The sequence below is a fragment of the Salvelinus sp. IW2-2015 genome, linkage group LG36 (genome assembly GCF_002910315.2).
Source record: "Salvelinus sp. IW2-2015 linkage group LG36, ASM291031v2, whole genome shotgun sequence".
In the NCBI taxonomy this organism is placed as follows: domain Eukaryota; kingdom Metazoa; phylum Chordata; class Actinopteri; order Salmoniformes; family Salmonidae; genus Salvelinus; species Salvelinus sp. IW2-2015.
In genome coordinates, this window is record NC_036875.1 from 37,563,003 (window position 1) to 37,584,394 (window position 21,392).

The 21,392-nt window shown below is 43.8% G+C and overlaps 1 protein-coding gene across 1 annotated transcript in view; it reads right to left on the minus strand.

Annotated features, from left to right (window-relative positions):
• The window catches only part of LOC111959752 (rho GTPase-activating protein 15), a 167,908-nt gene that overhangs the window by 74,587 nt on the left and 71,929 nt on the right, over positions 1-21,392 (minus strand). The window contains exon 3 of the mRNA XM_070437588.1: positions 15,416-15,504. Coding sequence (XP_070293689.1) covers positions 15,416-15,504 — 89 coding nt within the window. The remainder of the gene's footprint in view (positions 1-15,415; positions 15,505-21,392) is intronic.

Below are 21,392 nucleotides of genomic sequence, written 5' to 3' on the forward strand. Positions count from 1 at the left end.
GCAATGTCTCAAAACACAGRTACCATCGGCCATACAACAGTAACGTTTCAGACCTAGAGTATGTTCATGCAAACATGATTTTAGTAAATCACATRCTTTAAGAGGGGCATGCCTTTTCTTTGGTCAACTTTGTCCTGAGACTGCACCCCTTTCATTCCAATGGAGAATTCCCACAACTTAGAACAACAGAAGGGAGCCTGATTAAGAGATTATGAGTGACAKGCACAACAGAGACACATCAAGTTTGTGATTTCAGTCGTGGGCAGCCGGAGACCTCGTCTGCCATGATTGGACCAGAGCTTGGTCTGAAGGGGAAACGTTAGGGAAGAAGGATGTTTTCAGAGCAATAAAGCCATGAAACTTCCTATTGGGGCATTTCCCAACAATAAAGCTCATACACATCCCAGTTCACAAGATTATACTTTATGTATGTACTGTATGTAGTGGGGCGATTACAGTATGCGGTGGATCCTAGCCACCGTGCTTCTACACCTGCATTACTTGCTGTTTGGGGTTTTAGGCTGGGTTTCTGTACAGCACTTCGAGATATTAGCTGATGTACGAAGGGCTATATAAAATAAACTTGATTGAAACTTGATTGATACTGGCAACAGGGAAGTCATAACAAGCTCTGAAATTATTCGAGACTCAAACTGTGTGACACTGTGGATCAAAACATGGTACAGTATCTTACCCTCAAGAACATGATCATAATATTACTACCTATAATCTCTACTTATCATTTTCTGTGGCTGGTTACATACCATTTGTTGATATAGCCCAAAATGTTACCATAATTCCGAGCTCACTAGAGTGTTCTACCAAATACATTTTAGTCATTTAGCGGATGCTCTTTTTCAGAGTAAGTGCATTCATCTTTAAGATTGCTGGGTGAGACAACCACATATTACAGTCACAGTCAGTACATGTTTCCTCAGTACAGAAGTTATCGGCAAAGTCCGTGCTAGGATATCATTTACACAAACCGATTAGTATTGGTCACCCACAGGAAACAATTACCTCCTTTAATTTGTCTTTGTGTCATTTTACTTGCCTCTCACTCTTTCCTCTCTCCACAACACACCACACACAACACACACACACACACACACAACACACACACACACACACACACACACACACACACACACACACACACACACACACACACACACACCACACACACACACACACACACACACACAACACACAAACGATCCAGGATCCATGTGTGTAATTTTCTGAAATGAAATGTAGGTCAGAAATAGAGAGAGAGAGTTTGGGCTTGATGTCACCGCTGTGTGTTAGCTCGTCAGACAAAGCAGGGGAACAGCACCTGCATAAATATGCCATCTCTTTAATCTCACTTATAGGCAGGGAGGCAGGGAGCACATCTCTTAAACAGAGACATGAGAAGAGCTCACAGAGGGAAGAGAGGAGAGGCGTGAAAGCTTGGGAGCTATAGCAACGTTTTTTGTGGTGCTTGGGAATCTTGACTAAAGCAGGAGTTTTTAATAGCATATTATTATTCAGTGGAAAACAGTCACACCCCAATAACAGAAGGACAACAATATTTTCCACATGTTCACACCAGCATGGATTTAAAGCATTTCTTCTCTCCAGCGCTGCTTCTTCCCTCGTTTCCTCAACAAAGAAAAACGATTTGTGTCATTTTGGCCAAGCCCTGGTATTCTCAATGACATGTTCTACTCTCTCCCCTACAGGGCACAAACAACCATGGCAACAAGCGGTGTCAAAAGGGGAATGGATGGCTTTATCAGTGACTCGACAGTGCGCGGCTCATCCCATTGGCTAGCTACACCCCACGAAGCGTGCTGGGACTCGTGAACGCTTGTGAACGTAAGCGTTCTACAAACCTTCATAGGGATTCATACAAATGTGCAGGGACATATCGTGTCCAAAGGGGATTCCCACTGCTTTCAGCTTATCACCTCAACAGGATAACGCGTGTGTGTTGAGCTGAGCAGTCCCCAAATCGCCGCTTATAACTCATTGACCTACTGTCCTTTGATGGCCCAGTGACCTCATGCCCTCCCCATGTGCATGTGAGTTTACTTAACATCCATTAGCATTGTGTGTGCACTTTTTATAACCTCCCACACTTGACTTACTCCTTTGAACTCCAAAACATTCAGAAAGCCAATTTGATACATTCTCTGTGATGCCTGGATGTAAGCCATGCGATCTCTCCTTTCATTTCCCGGTTTCAAAGACACACAATGTGGCTTGGCAGAGAGACTTGCATCCTGGAGCAGCGAGCACCACGGCCCTTTGATCACAGAGAGAGAAAGAGGGGAGCCCCCACGCTCCAATTGGACTCGCTGCAATCAGAAAGACAGGAGGATGAGGCAATCCTGGAGAATGAGGAGAAAAAACATCAGGAGCAAAAAGCAGGAGAGAGAGTTGAAAAAAGGAAGAGAGAGAGCTGGAGAGAGCGATAGAGAGAGTGAAACATATAGATGGAAAGAGAGAGAGAGAGAGAGAGCAAGAGATATAGTGGCTTGCGAAAGTATTCACCCCCTTGGCATTTTTCCTATTTTGTTGCCTTACAACCTGGAATATAAGACAAAAAAAAACTTGAGCGTGCATAACTATTCACCCCCCCAAAATCAATACTTTGTAGAGCCACCTTTTGCAGCAATTACAGCTGCAAGTCTCTTGGGGTATGTCTCCAGAAGCGTGTACAGCAATCTTTAACTCATACCACAGATTCTCAATTGGATTGAGGTCTGGACTTTGACTAGGCCATTCCAAGACATTTAAATGTTTCCCCTTAAACCACTCAAGTGTTGCTTTAGCAGTATGCTTAGGGTCATTGTCCTGCTGGAAGGTGAACCTCCGTCCCAGCTTAAATCTCTGGAAGACAAACAGGTTTCCCTCAAGAATTTCCCTGTATTTAGCGACATCCATCATGCCTTCAATTCTGACCAGTTTCCCAGTCCCTGCCGATTAAAAACGTCCCCACAGCATGATGCTGCCACCACCATGCTTCACTGGGTGGATGGTGTTTTCAGGGTGATGAGAGGTGTTGGGTTTGTGCCAGACATAGCGTTTTCCTTGATGGCCAAAAAGCTCAATTTTATTCTCATCTGYCCAGAGTACCTTCTTCCATATGTTTGGGGAGTCTCCCACATGCCTGCTGGCAAACAKCAAACATGTTTGCTTATTTTTTTCTTTAAGTAATGGCTTTTTTCTGGCCACTCTTCCGTAAAGCCCAGCTCGGTGGCGTGTACTGCTTGAAATGATCCTATGGACAGATACTCCAATCTCCGCTGTGGAGCTTTGCAGCTCCTTCAGGGTTATCTTTGGTCTCTTTGTTGCCTCTCTGATTAAAGCCCTCCTTGCCTGGTCCGTGAGTTTTGGTGGGCGGCCCTCTCTTGGCAGGTTTGTTGTGGTGCCATATTCTTTCAATTTTTAATAATGGTGCTCCGTGGGATGTTTTTTATAACCCAACCCTGATCTGTACTTCTCCACAACTTAGTKTTTTACCTGTTTGGAGTGCTCCTTGGTGCCGCTTGCTTGGTGGTGCCACTTGTTTAGTGGTGTTGCAGACTCTGGGACCTTTCAGAACAGGTGTATGTATACTGAGATCATGTGACAGATCATGTGACACTTAGATTGCACACAGGTGGACTTTATTTAACTAATTATGAGACTTCTGATGGTAATTGATTGCACCAGATCTTATTTAGCTGCTTCATAGCAAAGGGGGTGAATACATARGCACMCACCACTTTTCAGTTTTAAATTTGTTCCATTTTTTTTTTTACAAGTTKTTTTTTCAATTTTACTTCCARAATTTGGACTACTTTGTGTATGTCCATTACATTAAATACAAATACAAATCCATTTAAATTACAGGTTGTAATGCAACAAAATAGGGGGGAAAAGCCAAGGGGGATGAATACTTTTGCAAGGCACTGTAGATAGATGGAGAGAGAACGATGTAGAATGGGCGAGAGATAGAGAGAGCAAGAGTGAGAAAAAGAGAGAGAGAGGAGAGAGAGAGAGAGAGAGAAAGAGAGAGAGAGATGGATAGCGAGAATAGATGGGGAATGGGAGGAAAGCGAGAGCGAGAGAGAGAGAGATGGAGAGCGAGAAGATAGAGAATAGGAGAAAGAGAGAGAGAAACTAGCGAGAGAAAAGAGAGAGAGCGAGAGATAGAGATGGAGAATGGAGATAGAGATGGAGAATGGGAAGAGAGAGAGAAGAGAGAGGAGAGAGAGAGAGAGAGAGAGAGAGAGAGAGGAGAGAGAAAGAGAGAGAGAGACAGAGAGATGGAGAATGGTAGAGAGAAACAGAGAAACAGAAATACAGCATAATTACAATGCAACTAGTCTCTAGCAATGAACTCTGAGGACTCTCCTCTGTCACTGTAGGTGTAGTGCATAGTGTGGGACTCTCCTGTGCCATTTTGGGTGTGGTCTGGAGGGTATGGACTCTCTCTTGTCGCTGTGGGTGTGGTCTGGAGGGTGGGGCTCTTCTCTGTCGCTGTGGTTGTGGTCTGGAGGTGGGGACTCTCCTCTGTCACTGTGGGTGTAGAGTAGAGGGTGGGGACTCTCCTCTCAGCAGAAAGGACCTGATTCTGTCAGCCACCACAGACACATCTCTACATCTCTACACATCAGGATGTAGTCATGACCCTCAATGAGGATAATAGGGGGAGGGAGTGTGAGCTGGAACCAGAGGGCTCATACGGTTTTGAAGTAGTCCTGTTTGGCACACCGTCGGTCATACAAACAGACTCATCAGAAAGCAGTCCAAGCAGGGATCAAAGAACCCACAAAAAATTGCTGGGAATAAAAATGAGTGATAACAAAGTTGTGAATCGTGCATAGAAACATTTTGAATCATTCATGGAAAATTGTTGTAGGATTTTTTATGTTACTGGTTCTAAGGCAGTGACAGTGCAGTGGAAATGTACTATCCTCTAGTATTTCTTGCTATTGATTCTGATGTGCTGCTAGATACAAGCATCGAGTCCAAGATGGCGTAGCAGTGTAGCGTGTTTCTTTAGTCCTCTCGTGTACGTTTGTATTTTTTCGTATTTCTGTATATATTTTAACATTTAACATCTCTTTTCGATTTTAATTCGATTATACTTCCGGTACCTACCTCACCAATGTGATACGGAATCGCTATTATTTTTTAACTTTGGACACTTTCAAGAACCCCAGTAGCTAACCAAGCTAATCGCTACAAGCTAATTTAGCCATTTTTTGCCGCTGCTAGCAGCTCTTACCTTCTGCACAGACACCAGCCCTGTTATTAGCCTGGATATTACTCACCAATTTACCAGCGATCGGACTGTCTCTCGACAACAACGCCGGATTCCTGCCGTAATCCTGAGCCACTACTTCTGATCCTCACAGCTAGCTTGCAGCTAGCGCAGCTAGCGCCACTGCCACAAGCTAGCCCACGTTAGCAAACACAATTCTACAATTCACAACCTCTCTTTCGCCATCGCCATCCGGCTTGGATTCTCTGTCGACACGACCACGTCTGGTCTGCAGACGAATACCCATCCGCTGTGCCCTCAACGCGGCTCTGTCTGAGCAGACCCCCTCCGTCTGGAGACGACCCCCCGGGCTACTAACTTTAAACACGCGTGCTAGCTTAGTGGAGGCCTCCCTGCTCCATCTACGGCTGCCCCTGGACACTATGATCACTTGGTACATAGCTGATGCCTGCTTGACTGTCCATTAATTCACGGTACTCCATTCTGTTTATTTGTGTTTATCTGTCGGCTCTGTGCTTTAACTCAGGATCTGTGTGTAGTTAATCCGACCCTCTCTGCCTAGTCGTCGCCATTTTTACCTGTTGTTGCTGTGTTAGTGGACTAGCTGCTGTTATCTTACCTGTTGTTTTAGCTAGCTCTCCCAATCAAGACCTGCAATCACTTTATGCCTTATTGTATGTCTCTCTCAAATATCAATATGCCTTGCATACTGTTTGTTCAGGCTAGTTATCATTGTTTTGGTTTGCAATGACCCCGTAGTCCACTCTCCGTACTCTGATACTCCTTTGTCCACCCCCCACACATGCGGTGACTCACCCATTGAGACCAGCATGTCCAGAGATACAACCTCTCTTATCATACCCAGTGCCTGGGCTTGCCTCCGCTGTACCGTGCTCACCATACCCTGTCTGCACATTATGCCCAGAATCTATTCTACCACGCCCATAAATCTGCTCCTTTTTCTTGTCCCCAAGCTCTAGGCGACCAGTTTTGATAGCCTTTAGCCGCACCTCATCCTACTACTCCTCTGTTCCTCGGGTGATGTGGAGGTAAACCAGGCCCTGCATGTCCCAGTCACCCTCATTTGTTGACTTCTGTGATCGAACAAAGCCTTGGCCTCATGCATGTCAACATCAGAAGCTCCTCCCTAAGTTTGCCTTACTCACCGCTTTAGCACACTCTGCAACCCTGATGTCCTTGCGTGTCCGAATCCTGGCTTAGGAAGGCCACCAAAAATTCTGGGATTTCCATACCCAACTATAACACTTTCCGTCAAGATAGAACTGCCAAGGGGGGAGAGTTGCAATCTACTGCAGAGATAGCCTGCAAAGTTCTGTCATACTTTCCAGGTCTATGCCCAAACAGTTCGAACTTCTAATTTTAAAAATTAATCTCTCCAGAAATAAGTCTCTCACTGTTGCCGCGCTGCTACCGACCCCTCAGCTCCAGCTGTGCCTGGACACCATCTGTGAATTGATCGCTCCCCATCTAGCTTCAGAGTTTGTTCTGTTAGGTGACCTAAACTGGGATATGCTTAACACCGACAGTCTACAATCTAAGCTTGATGCCCTCAATCTCACACAAATCATCAAGGAACCCACCAGGTACAACCTAAATCCGTAAACATGGGCACCTAATAGACATTATCCTGACCAACCTGCCCAAATACACCTCTGCTGTCTTCAATCAAGATCTCAGCGATCACTGCCTCATTGCCTGTATCCGCCACGGGTCCGCGGTCAAACGACCACCCCTTCATCACTGTCAAACGCTCCCTAAAACACTTCTGCGAGCAGGCCTTTCTAATCGACCTGGCCCGGGTACCCTGGAAGGTATTGACCTCATCCCGTCAGTTGAGGATGCCTGGTCATTCTTTAAAAGTTACTTCCTCACCATATTAGACAAGCATGCTCCGTTCAAAAAATGCAGAACCAAGAACAGATATAGCCCTTGGTTCACTCCAGACCTGACTGCCCTCGACCAGCACAAAAACATCCTGTGGCGAACTGCAATAGCATCGAAGAGCCCCCGCGATATGCAACTGTTCAGGGAAGTCAGGAACCAATACACGCAGTCAGTCAGGAAAGCAAAGGCCAGCTTTTTCAAGCAGAAATTTGCATCCTGTAGCTCTAACTCCAAAAAGTTCTGGGATACTGTAAGTCCATGGAAAACAAGAGCACCTCCTCCCAGCTGCCCACTGCACTGAGGCTAGGTAACACGGTCACCACTGATAAGTCGTGATAATCGAAAACTTCAACAAACATTTCTCAATGGCTGGCCATGCCTTCCTTGGCGACTCCAACCTTGCCAACAGCCCCGCCCCCCGCTGCTACTCGCCAAGCCTCCCAGCTTCTCCTTTACCCATATCCAGATAGCAGATGTTCTGAAAGAGCTGGAAACCTGGACCCATACAAATCAGCTGGGCTTGACAATCTGGACCCCCTATTTCTGAAACTGTCCGCCGCCATTGTCGCACCCCCTATTACCAGCCTGTTCAACCTCTCCTCGTATCATCTGAGATCCCCAAGGATTGGAAAGCTGCCGCGGTCATCCCCCTCTTCAAAGGGGGAGACACCCTGGACCCAAACTGTTACAGACCATATCCATCCTGCCCTGCCTATATAAGGTTTTCGAAAGCCAAGTCAACAAACAGATCACTGACCATCTCGAATCCCACCGTACCTTCTCCGCTGTGCAATCCGGTTTCGAGCCCGTCACGGGTGCACCTCAGCCACGCTCAAGGTACTAAAGGATTATAACCGCCATCGATAAAAGACATTACTGTGCAGCCGTCTTCATCGACCTGGCAAGGCTTTCGACTCTGTCAATCACCATATTCTTATCGGCAGACTCAGTAGCCTCGTTTTTCTAATGACTGCCTTGCCTGGTTCACCAACTACTTTGCAGACAGAGTTCAGTGTGTCAAATCGGAGGGCATGTTGTCCGGTCCTCTGGCAGTCTCTATGGGGGTACCACAGGGTTCAATTCTCGGGCCGACTCTTTTCTCTGTATACATCAATGATGTTGCTCTTGCTGCGGCGCGATTCCCTGATCCACCTACGCAGACGACACCATTCTGTATACTTCCGGCCCTTCCTTGGACACTGTGCTATCTAACCTCCAAACGAGCTTCAATGCCATACAACACTCCTTCCGTGGCCTCCAACTGCTCTTAAACGCTAGTAAAACCAAATGCATGCTTTTCAACCGTTCGCTGCCTGCACCCGCACGCCCGACTAGCATCACCACCCTGGACGGTTCCGACCTAGAATATGTGGACATCTATAAGTACCTAGGTGTCTGGCTAGACTGCAAACTCTCTTCCAGACTCATATCAAACATCTCCAATCCAAATCAAATCTAGAGTCGGCTTTCTATTCCGCAACAAAGCCTCCTTCACTCACGCCGCCAAACTTACCCTAGTAAAACTGACTATCCTACGACACCTCGACTTCGGCGATGTCATCTACAAAATAGCTTCCAATACTCTACTCAGCAAACTGGATGCAGTTTATCACAGTGCCATCCGTTTTGTTACTAAAGCACCTTATACGACCGCACCACTGCGACCTGTATGCCCTAGTCGGCTGGCCCTCGCTACATGTTCGTCGTCAGACCCACTGGCTCCAGGTCATCTACAAGGCTATGCTAGGTAAAGTGCCGCCTTATCTCAGTTCACTGGTCACGATGGCTACACCCACCCGTAGCACGCGCTCCAGCAGGTGTATCTCACTGATCATCCCTAAAGCCAAAACCTCATTTGGACGCCTTTCCTTCCAGTTCTCTGCTGCTGCGACTGGAACGAATTGCAAAAATCTCTGAAGTTGGAGACTTTTATCTCCCTCAACAACTTAAAAAATCTGCTATCCAGCAGCTAACCGATCGCTGCAGCTGTACATAGTCCATCTGTAAACTACCCACCCAATTTACCTTACCTCACCCCCATACTGCTTTTTTATTTACTTTTCTGCTTTTTGCACACCAGTATCTCTTCTTGCACATGATCATCTGATGATTTATCACTCCAGTGTTAATCTGCTAAATTGTAATTATTCGATTTATTGCCTACCTCATGCTTTTGCACACATTGTATATAGATTCCTTTTTTTTCTACCATGTTATTGACTTGTTTTGTTTTACTCCATGTGTAACTCTGTGTTGTTGTCTGTTCACACTGCTATCCTTTATCTTGGCCAGGTCGCAGTTGCAAATGAGAACTTGTTCTCAACTACTACCTGGTTAAATAAAGGTGAAATAAAAATAAGAAAAAAATAACACCACCACCCACTACTGCAGATCTCTATTTCTCATAGGAGCTATTAGATACCTGAGCCAGAAGGGGACCATGGGACGCCCATAATACCTCTGATCCGGAAATGGACCCACATAACTCAGGAGCATATCACTCAATTGGGAGAAGGCGGTAGTCATAGGTAGCCCAGCAGGGGTATACAGACTCATAGCAAGGGGTCTCGTTAAACACTGACCCAGAGTCAGACTGTAATTGAAGCTGTGTGTGGAGGCCTTGATGTACGTTGACATGGACAGGACATGGCTCCTACCAGAGTGCAGTGTCTGCTTCAGAGATCAAAAGCTCTGTAGAAATAGCTGAGGCCAGTGTGCCCAGAATCAAAGCACACCTTGCGTTTTAAATGCACATGGTTTCATAGGGTTCCTAGTTTCCCCAGGGTTCCTCGATTTTATGAGTCAGCATTACATCTTTGATTCACCAGGGTTCCTAGATTTTATGAGTCAGCATTAAACCTTTGATTCAGCAGGGTTCCTTGATTTTATGAGTCAGCATTAAATCTTTGATTCAGCAGGGTTCCTAGATTTTATGAGTCAGCATTAAACCTTTGATTCCCCATGGTTCCTAGATTTTATGAGTCAGCATTAAACCTTTGATCCACCAGAGTTCCTAGATTTTATGAGTTAGCATTAACCAAAGGACACATTTCCARCGGTCTAATGTCCATTGCTCGTGTTTCTTGGCCCAAGCAAGTCTATTCTTCTTATTGGTGTCCTTTAGTAGTTGTTTCTGTGCAGCCATGAGGCCTGATTCACACAGTCTCCTCTGAACAGTTGATGTTGAGATGTGTCTGTTACTTGAACTCTGTGAAGCATTTATTTGGGCAGCAATTTCTGAGGCTGGTAACTCTAATGAATTAATCCTCTGCATCAGAGGTACAGTAAATCTGGGTCTTCCTTTCCTGTGGCGGTCCTCATTAAATTTTCCATATTGACTGAGCTTCATGTCTTAAAGTGATGATGGATTGTCGTTTCTCTTTGCTTATTTGAGCTGTTCTTGCCATAATATAGACTTGGTCTTTTACCAAATATGTCTATCTTCTGTATAACACCCCTACCTTGTCACAACACAATTGATTGTCTCAAACGCATTAAGAAGGAAATAAATTCCACAAATTAACTTAACAAGGCACATCTGTTAATTGAAATGCATTCCAGGTGACTACCTCATGAAGCTGGTTGAGAGAATGCCAAGAGTGTGCAAAGCTGTCATCAAGGAAAAGGATGGCAACTTTGAAAAATCTCAAATATAAAATATATTCTTTATTTGTTTAACACTTTTTTTTTTTTTCAATATGTGTTATTTCATAGTTTTGATGTCTTCACTATTATTCTACAATGTAGAAATTCGTAAAAATAAAGAGAATCCCTTGAATGAGTAGGTGTGTCCAAACTTTTGACTGGTACTGTATCATGAATATGTGGACTGTATCTCCATCTCTTGGCATCATGTATATGTGTACAGCATCTCTCTATCTCTTGGCCTCATGAATATGTGGACTGTATCTACATCTCTTGGCATCATGTATATGAGTACAGCATCTCTCTATCTCTTGGCCTCATGAATATGTGGACTGTATCTACATATCTTGGAATCATGTATGCCTGGACTGTATCTCTCAAGATCCATTCAACTAACCTAATTTTTGATAGATAAATGGCTTGTCTTTTTATGGCAGGACTGAAGACAGAACTGGGAAAATGATAAGCCCTTTACGTAGTTGTGAGCTCTGTGCTCTGTTATGGAATGGCTCCAATAATATCATGTGATGTAATACTGTCTCTCCTCATAGGCAGGTCATTGGAGTCTATTTGATCCTGTACTGAAGGTGTTTAAACCAACTAGCTAATAACCAAAAACACCCTCCATCTTCAATGGGAAAACTCATTTGTTCCTGACCATATCATGAGCTGTGAAAACAGATGGAAAACAGCTCTCTCTCTCAGTCTAAATTCCGGCCTCCAAAGTCACGTTTAGGACATTCCCGCAGTGTATGGAAAGGACATGAGGGGGGTAGTAAAACCACAGCGTATGGACAGGACAGGACAGAAGGGGGGTAGTCAAATGGAAGGAGAGCTCTGTGTCTGCCTTTGGGGTAACTGTGGCTCCCAGGAGAGCACTTCCTGTTTGATGGGCTGAAAAAGTGCCAGAAGCTATAGAACCACACTGAGCCACGCTGAACACTAAAACTGGCCTTCTATCAAGGTCACCTTGTTGGTGGTGCAGGCATCTGTGAGCTCCATATATTCCAATCAAAATAAGTAGTAGGTTAAACGTATTCACATGTGTGGAAAGAATGTGGTCATTTTTCCTGTTCTGATCAGTGGTGTGCATCCTCAAGTCCTCAATGTAGCCAATGCCTTCAGGTTTGGAGACAGGTCATCTGTTTCCATAATGCTTGGTGTTCTGTATTACAATCTAACAACAGATGACCCTTAACCAGCCTCCTCTCTCATTGGCCATCTCTGTTAAGTGTGTAGCACCCATCACTGTTGGCTCAATAACCCACATTTTTTCATTTAACATTGTTATCAGGACATATTCCAAAAGTATGAAAATCATCTCTTGTGCTGCCACTCCATACGGACGGGGATAGTAGTGATCTTAATCATTATCAACCCCATTTCAAGGTTTTCTTGTCTAGCTAAGATTCTTGAATCCTTGGTAAATGTACAACTTTGCTCTTTTTATCTGAGAAATGTATTTTGAATGTAAACCAGTCAGGGTTTAGGGATGGGCAGAGCACTATTACAGCAACCACTTTAGTTGTTAATGATCTTGTCAATGCTGTAGACACTAAAATGAAATGTGCTGCTATGTTTGTGGACCTGTCAAAAMCTTTTGATACTGTTTATCAGGCTATTTTATTGAATACGTTTTTCTCGATCGGCCTGAGCTCTGACGCCTGTACATAGTTTCATGATTATCTTAGTGACAGAACTCAGGACATCGTGATGGATGGGGTTCAGTCTGAATTTCTTTAAGTACATAAAGGTGTACCACAGGGGTTGATTTTGGGACCTATTCTCTTCACGATTTATATATATATWTTTTTAATTATGCGGATGATAGTATTATGTATGCTATTTCCCCGACTGTTGATCTGGCTGTGTCAAAACTACAGTCAGATTCAGAGCTATGCAGGAATCACTTGCTGATTTAAAACATGTGGGCAAAACAAAATACATGAGAATGTTTCAGATTAACTACATGTTCAGTCATTAGATGGTTCTCCAATCGAACGTGTTCCTGCATATAAATACTGAGGCATTTGGATTGATATGGATTTGATGTTTAAAAAACATATAGATGAMCTGGTTAAGAAGCTAAGATTTAGAGTTGGCTTTTTGTACASAAACAGATMGTGTCTTTCTCTAAGCAGTAGGAGGCAGATTATTCAGTCAATTTTTTATCTGTTCTTGATTATGGTGATATTATTTATCAAAGTGCAGCTGGTACTCCTCTTAAACCTTTGGAAGCCATCTACCATAGTGCCCTTCGTTTAGTTTTGTTACAGGTGACAGTTTTAATAAATCATCACCGCATCCGTTATCAAAATGTTGGCTGGACTTCACTAAAGACCCTCAGATCTCTGCATGACTTCCTTTTTGTTTACAWGGCCCTACTTCATAAACCTCTGTCTTATCTAACTTTGCTATTGAAGTATAGACACCGGAGATGCCTAACCCGTTCACAGAATTGGTTAACTGTTGAGGTTCCTACGGTCTCCACKGAGTTAGMTAAATCTGCTTTTAGTTTTAATTAATGCAACGTAATGCTTAATCTTGATGTTCTGGTGCCYTTCAGGTAATTTCAAGTATTGATTAGAGACTTATTTGTGGAGGAATGTAACTGATTCTCCGGGTGATTTGTGCTGTTTTATTTTTGCTTCCCATGACTGTGTTTAACTCGCTACTGTATATAGCCTGTCTTTTTACTGTTGTTTTATTTCTTTACCTACCTATTGTTCACCTAATACATTTTTTGCACTATTGCTTAGAGCCTTGTAAGTAAGCATTTCACTGTAAGGTCTACACCTGTTGTATTCGGCACACGTGACAAATAAACTTTGATTTGATTAGATTTTGTATTTTAATGTGTATACACTGCCTAGAAGGCCAGCATACCGGAGCCGCCTCTTCACTGTTGACGTTGAGACTGGTGTTTTGCGGGTACTATTTAATGAAGCTGCCAGTTGAGGACTTGTGAGGCATCTGTTTCTCAAACTAGACACTCTAATGTACTTGTTCTCTTGCTCAGTTGTGCACCGGGGCCTCCCACTCCTCTTTCTATCCTGGTTAGTGCCAGTTTGCTCTGTTCTGTGAAGGGAGTAGTACTCAGTGTTGTACGAGATCTTCAGTTTCTTGGCAATTTCTCGCATGGAATTGCCTTCATTTCTCAGAAGAAGAATAGACTGACGAGTTTCAGAAGAAAGTTATTTGTTTCTGGACATTTTGAGCCTGTAATCGAACCCACAAATGCTGATGCTCAAGATACTCAACTAGTCTAAAGGCGGCCAGTTTTTTTGCTTCTTTAATCAGCACAACAGTTTTCAGCTGTGCTAACATAATTGCAAAAGGGTTTTCTAATGATCAATTAGCCTTTTAAAATGATAAACTTTGATTAGCTAACACAACGTGCCATTGGAACACAGGAGTGATGGTTGCTGATAATGGGCCTCTGTACGCCTATACGCCTCTGTACGCCTAAAAATCTGCCATTTCCAGCTACAATAGTCATTTACAACATTAACAATTTCTACACTGTATTTCTGATCAACTTGATGTTATTTTAATGGACAACAAATGTGCTATTCTTTAAAAAACAAGGACATTTCTAAGTGGCCCCAAACTGTTGAATGGTAGTGTATATGCATACAGTGTACACTGAGTGTACAAAACATTAGGGACACCTTGCTAATATTGAGTTGCACCCCTTCTTTTTCCCTCAGAACAGCCTCAGTTCGTTGGGGCATGGACTCTACAAGGTGTCAAAAACGTTCCACAGGGATGCTGGCCCATGTTGACTCCATTGCTTCCCACATTTGTGTCAAGCTGGCTGGATGTCCTTTGGGTGGTGGATTCTTGATGCACACTGGAAACTGTTGAGCATGAAAAGCCCAGCAGCATTGCAGTTCTTGACACAAACCAGTGTGTCTGTCACCTACTACCATACCCTGTTCACAGGCACTTAAATATTTTGTTTTGCCCATTCACACTCTGAATGGCACACATACACAATCKATGTCTCAATTTTTCCCAGGGCTTAAATATCCTTATTTAACCTGTGTTCTCCCCTTCATATATACTGATTGAAGTGGATTTAACAAGTGACATCAATAAGGGATCATAGCTTTCACCTGGATTCACCTGGTCAGTCTATGTCATGGAAAGAGCAGGTGTTCTTAATGTTTTGTACTCTCAGATAGATAGATAGATAGATAGATAGATAGATAGATAGATAGATAGATAGATAGATAGATAGATAGATAGATAGATAGATAGATAGATAGATAGGATAGATAATAGATAGATAGATAGATAGATAGATAGATAGATAGATAGATAGATAGATAGATAGATAGATAGATAGATAGATAGATAGATAGATAGATAGATAATTTAGTTTGGGTATAATATGTATATTTATGTTGTATATACAGGACACATTTGTAAAACAGACCTAGGTCTCAATAAGCAAGATGGCGCCGGAGGGTGGGGCTGCCGTCTTTCAGCTCTTAATCAACCATGCCATTTTGTTTGTCTTTTCACGTTGTACATAATGTTGCTGCTCCCATCTCTTATGACCGAAAAGAGCTTCTGGACATCAGAACTGGGATTACTCACCTCAAGTTGGACGAGGAGCTCTTCWTCAATGAGTCGGACACCAGGGATATACTACGGACGCCTGACCAGGACCAGATCCCTGTGATTCGCTGGAAAAGGAAACGTAGAGTTCGTGAAAAGAGATCGGAATGCCTTGTGAGGATCAGGCAACGAGTGGCTAATCTGCCCTTGCCTTCCGTTCTACTAGCTAACGTTCAATCAATGGAAAATAAATGGGACGAACTGAAAGCACGTATATCTTACRAACGGGACATTAAAAACTGTAATATCTTATGTCTCACRGAGTCGTGGCTGAAAGCAACATTAAGAACATACAGCTGGCGGGTTATACACTATCAGCAGGGGCGGGGGCCTATGCATTTATGTAAACAACAGCTGGTGCACGATATCTAAGGAAGTCTCAAGGTTTTGCCTACCTGAGGTAGAGTATCTCATGATAAGCTGTACCTCATTTCTATCAGCAAATTAAATATGCAACCAGAGGGAAAAAAATTATAGACCACCTTTACTCCACACACAGAGACACATACAAAGCTCTCCCTTGCCCTCCATTTGGCAAATCTGACCATAACTCTATCCTCCTGTTAATTAACAAGCAAAAATTAAAGCAGGAAGCACCAGTGACTCGGTCTATAAAAAAGTGGTCAGATGAAGCAGATGCTAAACTACAGGACTGTTTTGCTATCACAGACTGMAACATGACCCAGAATTCTTCCGATGTCATTGAGGAGTACATCACATCAGTCACTGGCTTTATCAATAAGTGCATCGAGAAAGTCATCCCCACAATGACTGTACGTACACACCCCAACCAGAAGCCATGGATTACAGGCAACATTCGCACTGAGCTAAAGGGTAGAGATGCCACTTTCAAGGAGCAGGACTCTAACCCAGAAGCTTATAAGAAATCCCGCTATGCCCTCCGACGAACCATCAAACAGGCAAAGCATCAATACAGGACTAAGATCGAATTACACCGGCTCCGACGCTCGTCAGATGTGGCAGTGCTTGCAAACTATTACAGACTACAAAGGGAAACACAGCCGAGAGCAGCCCAGTGACATGAGCCTACCAGACGAGCTAGATAACTTCTATGCTCGCTTCGAGGCAAGCAACACTTAAACATGCATGAGAGCATCAGCTGTTCCGGGATGACTGTGTGATCGCACACTCTGCAGCCGATGTGATTAAGACCTTTAAACAGGTCAATATTCACAAGGCCGCTGGGCCAGACGAATTACCAGGACGTGTACTCCGACCAACTGGCAAGTGTCTTCACTGACATTTTCAACCTCTCCCTGTCTGAGTCTATAATACCAACATGTTTCAAGCAGACCACCATAGTCCACTCTGCCTAAATGACTACCGACCCATAGCACTCACGTCTGTAGCCATGAAATGCTTTGAAAGGTTGGTCATGGCTCACATCAACATCATTTTCCCAGAAACCCTAGACCCACTAAAATGTGCATACCGCACCAACAGATCCACAGATGATGCAATCTCTACTGCACTCCACACTGCCCTTTCCCACCTGGACAAAAGGAACACCTATGTGAAAACGCTATTCATTGACTACAGCTAAGCGTTCATAGTTCCCTCAAAGCTCATCACTAAGCTAAGGACCATAGGACTAAACACCTCCCTCTGCAACTGGATCCTAGACTTCCTGACGGGCCGCCCTCAGGTGGTAAGGGTAGGTAACAACACATCCGCCATGCTGATCCTCAACACGGCGGCCCCTCAGTGGTGCGTGCTCAGTCCCCTCCTGTACTCTCTGTTCACTCATGACTGCACGGCCAGGCACAACTCCAGGCACAAGGCCTGATCACCGACAACCATGAGACAGTCTATAGGGAGGAGGTCAGAGACCTGACCGTGTGGCTTAAGGACAACAATCTCTCCCTCAATGTGATCAAGACAAAGAAGATGATTGTGGACTACAGGAAAAGGAGGACAGAGCACGCCCCCATTCCCATCGACGGGGTTGTAGTGGAGCAGGTTGAGAGCTTCAAGTTCCTTGGCATCCACATCACCAACAAACTAACATGGTCCAAGCACACCAAGATAGTCGTGAAGAGGGCACGACAAGATTATTCCCCCTCAGGAGACTGAAAAGATTTGGCATGGGTCCTCAGATCCTCCAAAGGTTTTACAGCTGCACCATCGAGAGCATCCTGACGGGTTGCATCACCGCCTGGTATGGCAACTGCTCGGCCTCTGACCGCAAGGCACTACAGAGGGTAGTGCGTACGGCCCAGTACCTCACCAGGGCCAAGTTTCTGCCATCCAGGACCTCTATACCAGGCAGTGTCAGAGGAAGGCCCTAAAAATTGTCAAAGACTCCAGCCACCCTAGTCATAGACTGTTCTCTCTGTTACCGCATGGCAATCGGTACCGGAGCGCCAAATCTAGGTCCAAGAAGCTTCAAAACAGCTTCTACCCCCAAGCCATAAGACTCCTGATTGTCTCCATGTCAAGACAGCTCAGCCCTACACAGCACGCCTCACTGAACTCCATATTAACCCCACCTGTTCCCTGCCAGGCTGCTGCATGACCAATGGTGGAGTCATAAACCCCCACCATTATGCACCCCTTTCCTGCTACCCACCAAATGTTAAACATCCCACGCACAGGAAAGACGAGGTCATCAGATTAAATTTAATGAAGAACAGACATACAGTACAGTTATGCACAAGGTTAACCTGACACAACCTTGACACACAGCATCTGCCATAAGAGTCTCTACATGGTTAGCACAAGGTAATAGATAATTTTATCAAGCTATACAATAACAGTTATTTTTCTCCTACTGGAGATCTGACAAGGCTTTTGAAATTGCTGACAAATTCCAGGGAAAAACACTCTCTCAGACACGTCTGATTAGGCTGAAAAACTAATCCGTGAACAACACTGCAACCTAAAAAATGCACTGAGGATTTATGGCCTAACGCCCATCTGGAATCAACACTGGAATGAATTCTAACACCAGCCTACCTTAATCAGTTATTATTACTCATCGTGTATTTACTCCTCGTGTTTTTATTTTTCTATTATTTATATTTTCCTCTCTCTGCACTGTTGGGAAGTAAACATTTCACTGTTAGTCTACGCCTGTTATTTACGAAGCAAAACATTTGATTTGACAGACCTACCTACCCATGTTATACTGCAACACGGTCCACGTGACTGACTGTGCCCAACCCACAGGCTGGTGATAACAAGCATCTTAGGGGGCTGTCTTCAGCACGGTGCCCTGTCAATAATGTAACAGCTAATCAAATGGCTACCCAGACTATTTACATTGCACCCCCCCCCCCCCCCCACAACACACACACACTGCTGCTACTATCTGTTATTATCTATGCTAGACACTTTAATAACTCTACCTACAGTACATTTTTACCTCGATACGCTGCCCCCGCACCACATTGAACATGTGACTCTTTACCAGTACCCCCTGTATATATAGCCCTACTATTGTTATTACCGCTGCTCTTTAATTATTTATTATTCTTATCTCTTACTTTTTTTAGGTATTTTCTTAAAACTGCATTGTTGGTTAAGGGATTGTAAGTAAGCATTTCACTGTAAGGTCTACACCTGTTGTATTCGGCACATGTGACAAATACACTTTGATTTGATATGTCTTCCCTAAAATAAAGGTACAAATAAAGAAGATATACTATCCCAAACCTTAACCCTTACATTAACCATTCAGAATGAGTTCCTAAACTTAACCATTTGACATTTGGAATAACTTCGAAATTTGACGTTTGGAGAGCGTGAATGCACGTCTAATTCTGCAGCGCGACTGTGAGAGCTTGTTGGATTAAGTAACCTTGATGCCGGCATCTTCACGCTCTCTAATTGAAAACGTACAATTACATTTCTATAAAATGGATTTAATAAATCATGATTTATTATATGGCTCGGCAATGGTTCTAACGTGCAAATATTCCTAATAACCGGCCAACCTTCATAACAGGTTCTTAAACCTAAAACTATCAGATCAAAATCATCCTAAAATCTGCTGATCTTTTGTTATCAGACCGTCTCTGGCAGTAGAGGCTCCTCAGATGAGGAATGGGAGGACCATCCTCCTCAGTGAAATTTCATTTTTAATATATATTTTTTTTAACATTTTGAAAAATCATGTAGTAGCCTAAACCTATGGATGTTACATTGAACTGGGTGAATGGAATATGAATGACAGTCATCCAATAAAAATATAATACAAATCATTTGTCCTKCCTCATTATAAACTGCACTGACCACCACTGGTACAGACTCCCAGTGGTATCCTATCCTTCTCCACTAATGTCAGTCATCTGTTGGGCAGATTGTCTCCATGTCAGGACAGCTCAGCCCTACACAGCACGCCTCACTGAACTCCATGTTAACCCCACCTGTTCCCTGCCAGGCTGCTGCATGACCAATGGTGGAGTCATAAACCCCCACCATTATGCACCCCTTTCCTGCTACCCACCAAATGTTAAACATCCCACACACAGGAAAGGCAGAGTCATCAGATTAAATTTAAAGTAAAACAGACATACAGTACAGTTATGCACAAGGTTAACTCGGACACAACCTTGACACACAGCATCTGCCATAAGAGTCTCTACAGGGTTAGTACAAGGTAATAGATCATTTTATCAAGCTATACAATAACACTTGTTTATCTCCTACTAGAGATTTGACAAGGCTTTTGAAATTGCTGACAAATTAATTCCAGGGAAAAACACTCTCTCAGACACGTCTGATTAGGCTGAAAAACTAATCCGTGAACAACACTGCCAACCTAAAAAATGCACTGAGGATTTATGGCCTAACGCCCATCTGGAATCAACACTGGAATGAATTCTAACACCAGCCTACCTTAATCAGTTATTATTACTCATTGTGTATTTATTCTCGTGTATTAGTCATGAAGAGGGCACGACAAAGCCTATTCCCCCTCAGGAAACTAGAAAGATTTGGCATGGGTCCTGAGATCCTCAAAAGGTTCTACAGCTGCAACATCAAGAGCATCCTGACTGTTGCATCACTGCCTAGTACTTCAATTGCTCGGCCTCTGACCGCAAGGCACTACAGAGGGTAGTGCGTACGGCCCAGTACATCACCGGAAGCTAAGCTGCCTGCCATCCAGGACCTCTACACCAGGCGGTGTCAGAGGAAGGCCCTAAAATGGTCAAATACCCCAGCCACCGCAGTCATAGACTGTTCTCTACTACCGCATGGCAAGCGGTACCGGAGTGCCAAGTCTAGGACAAAAAGGCTTCAACAGTTTTTACCCCAAGCCATAAGACTCCTGAACAGGTAATCAATGGCTACCCGGACAATTTGCATTGTTTGCCTCCCCCCCCAACCCCTCTCTTTACGCTGCTGCTACTCTCTGTTTATCATATATGCATAGTCGCTTTAACTATACATTCATGTACAACTACCTGAATTGGCCCGACCAACCAGTGCTCCCGCACATGGCTAACCGGGCTATCTGCATTGTGTCCCACCCACCACCCGCCAAACCCTCTTTTACGCTACTGCTACTCTCTGTTTATCATATATGCATAGTCACTTTAAACCATATCTACATGTACATACTACCTCAATCAGCCTGACTAACCGGTGTCTGTATGTAGCCTCACTACTTTTATAGCCTCGCTATACTGTATATAGCCTGTATTTTACTGTTGTTGTATTTCTTTACCTACCTATTGTTCACTAATATATTTTTTGCACTTTTGGTTAGAGTCGTAGATAAGCATTCACTGTAAGGTCTACCTACACCTGCTGTATTCGGCGCACGTGACAAATACACTTTGATTTGATAATTTCTTTATTTATATTTTACCTCCTCTGCACTGTTGGGAAGTAAACATTTCACTGTTAGTCTACGCCTGTTATTTACGAAGCAAAACATTTGATTTGACAGACCTACCTACCCATGTTATACTGCAACACGGTCCACGTG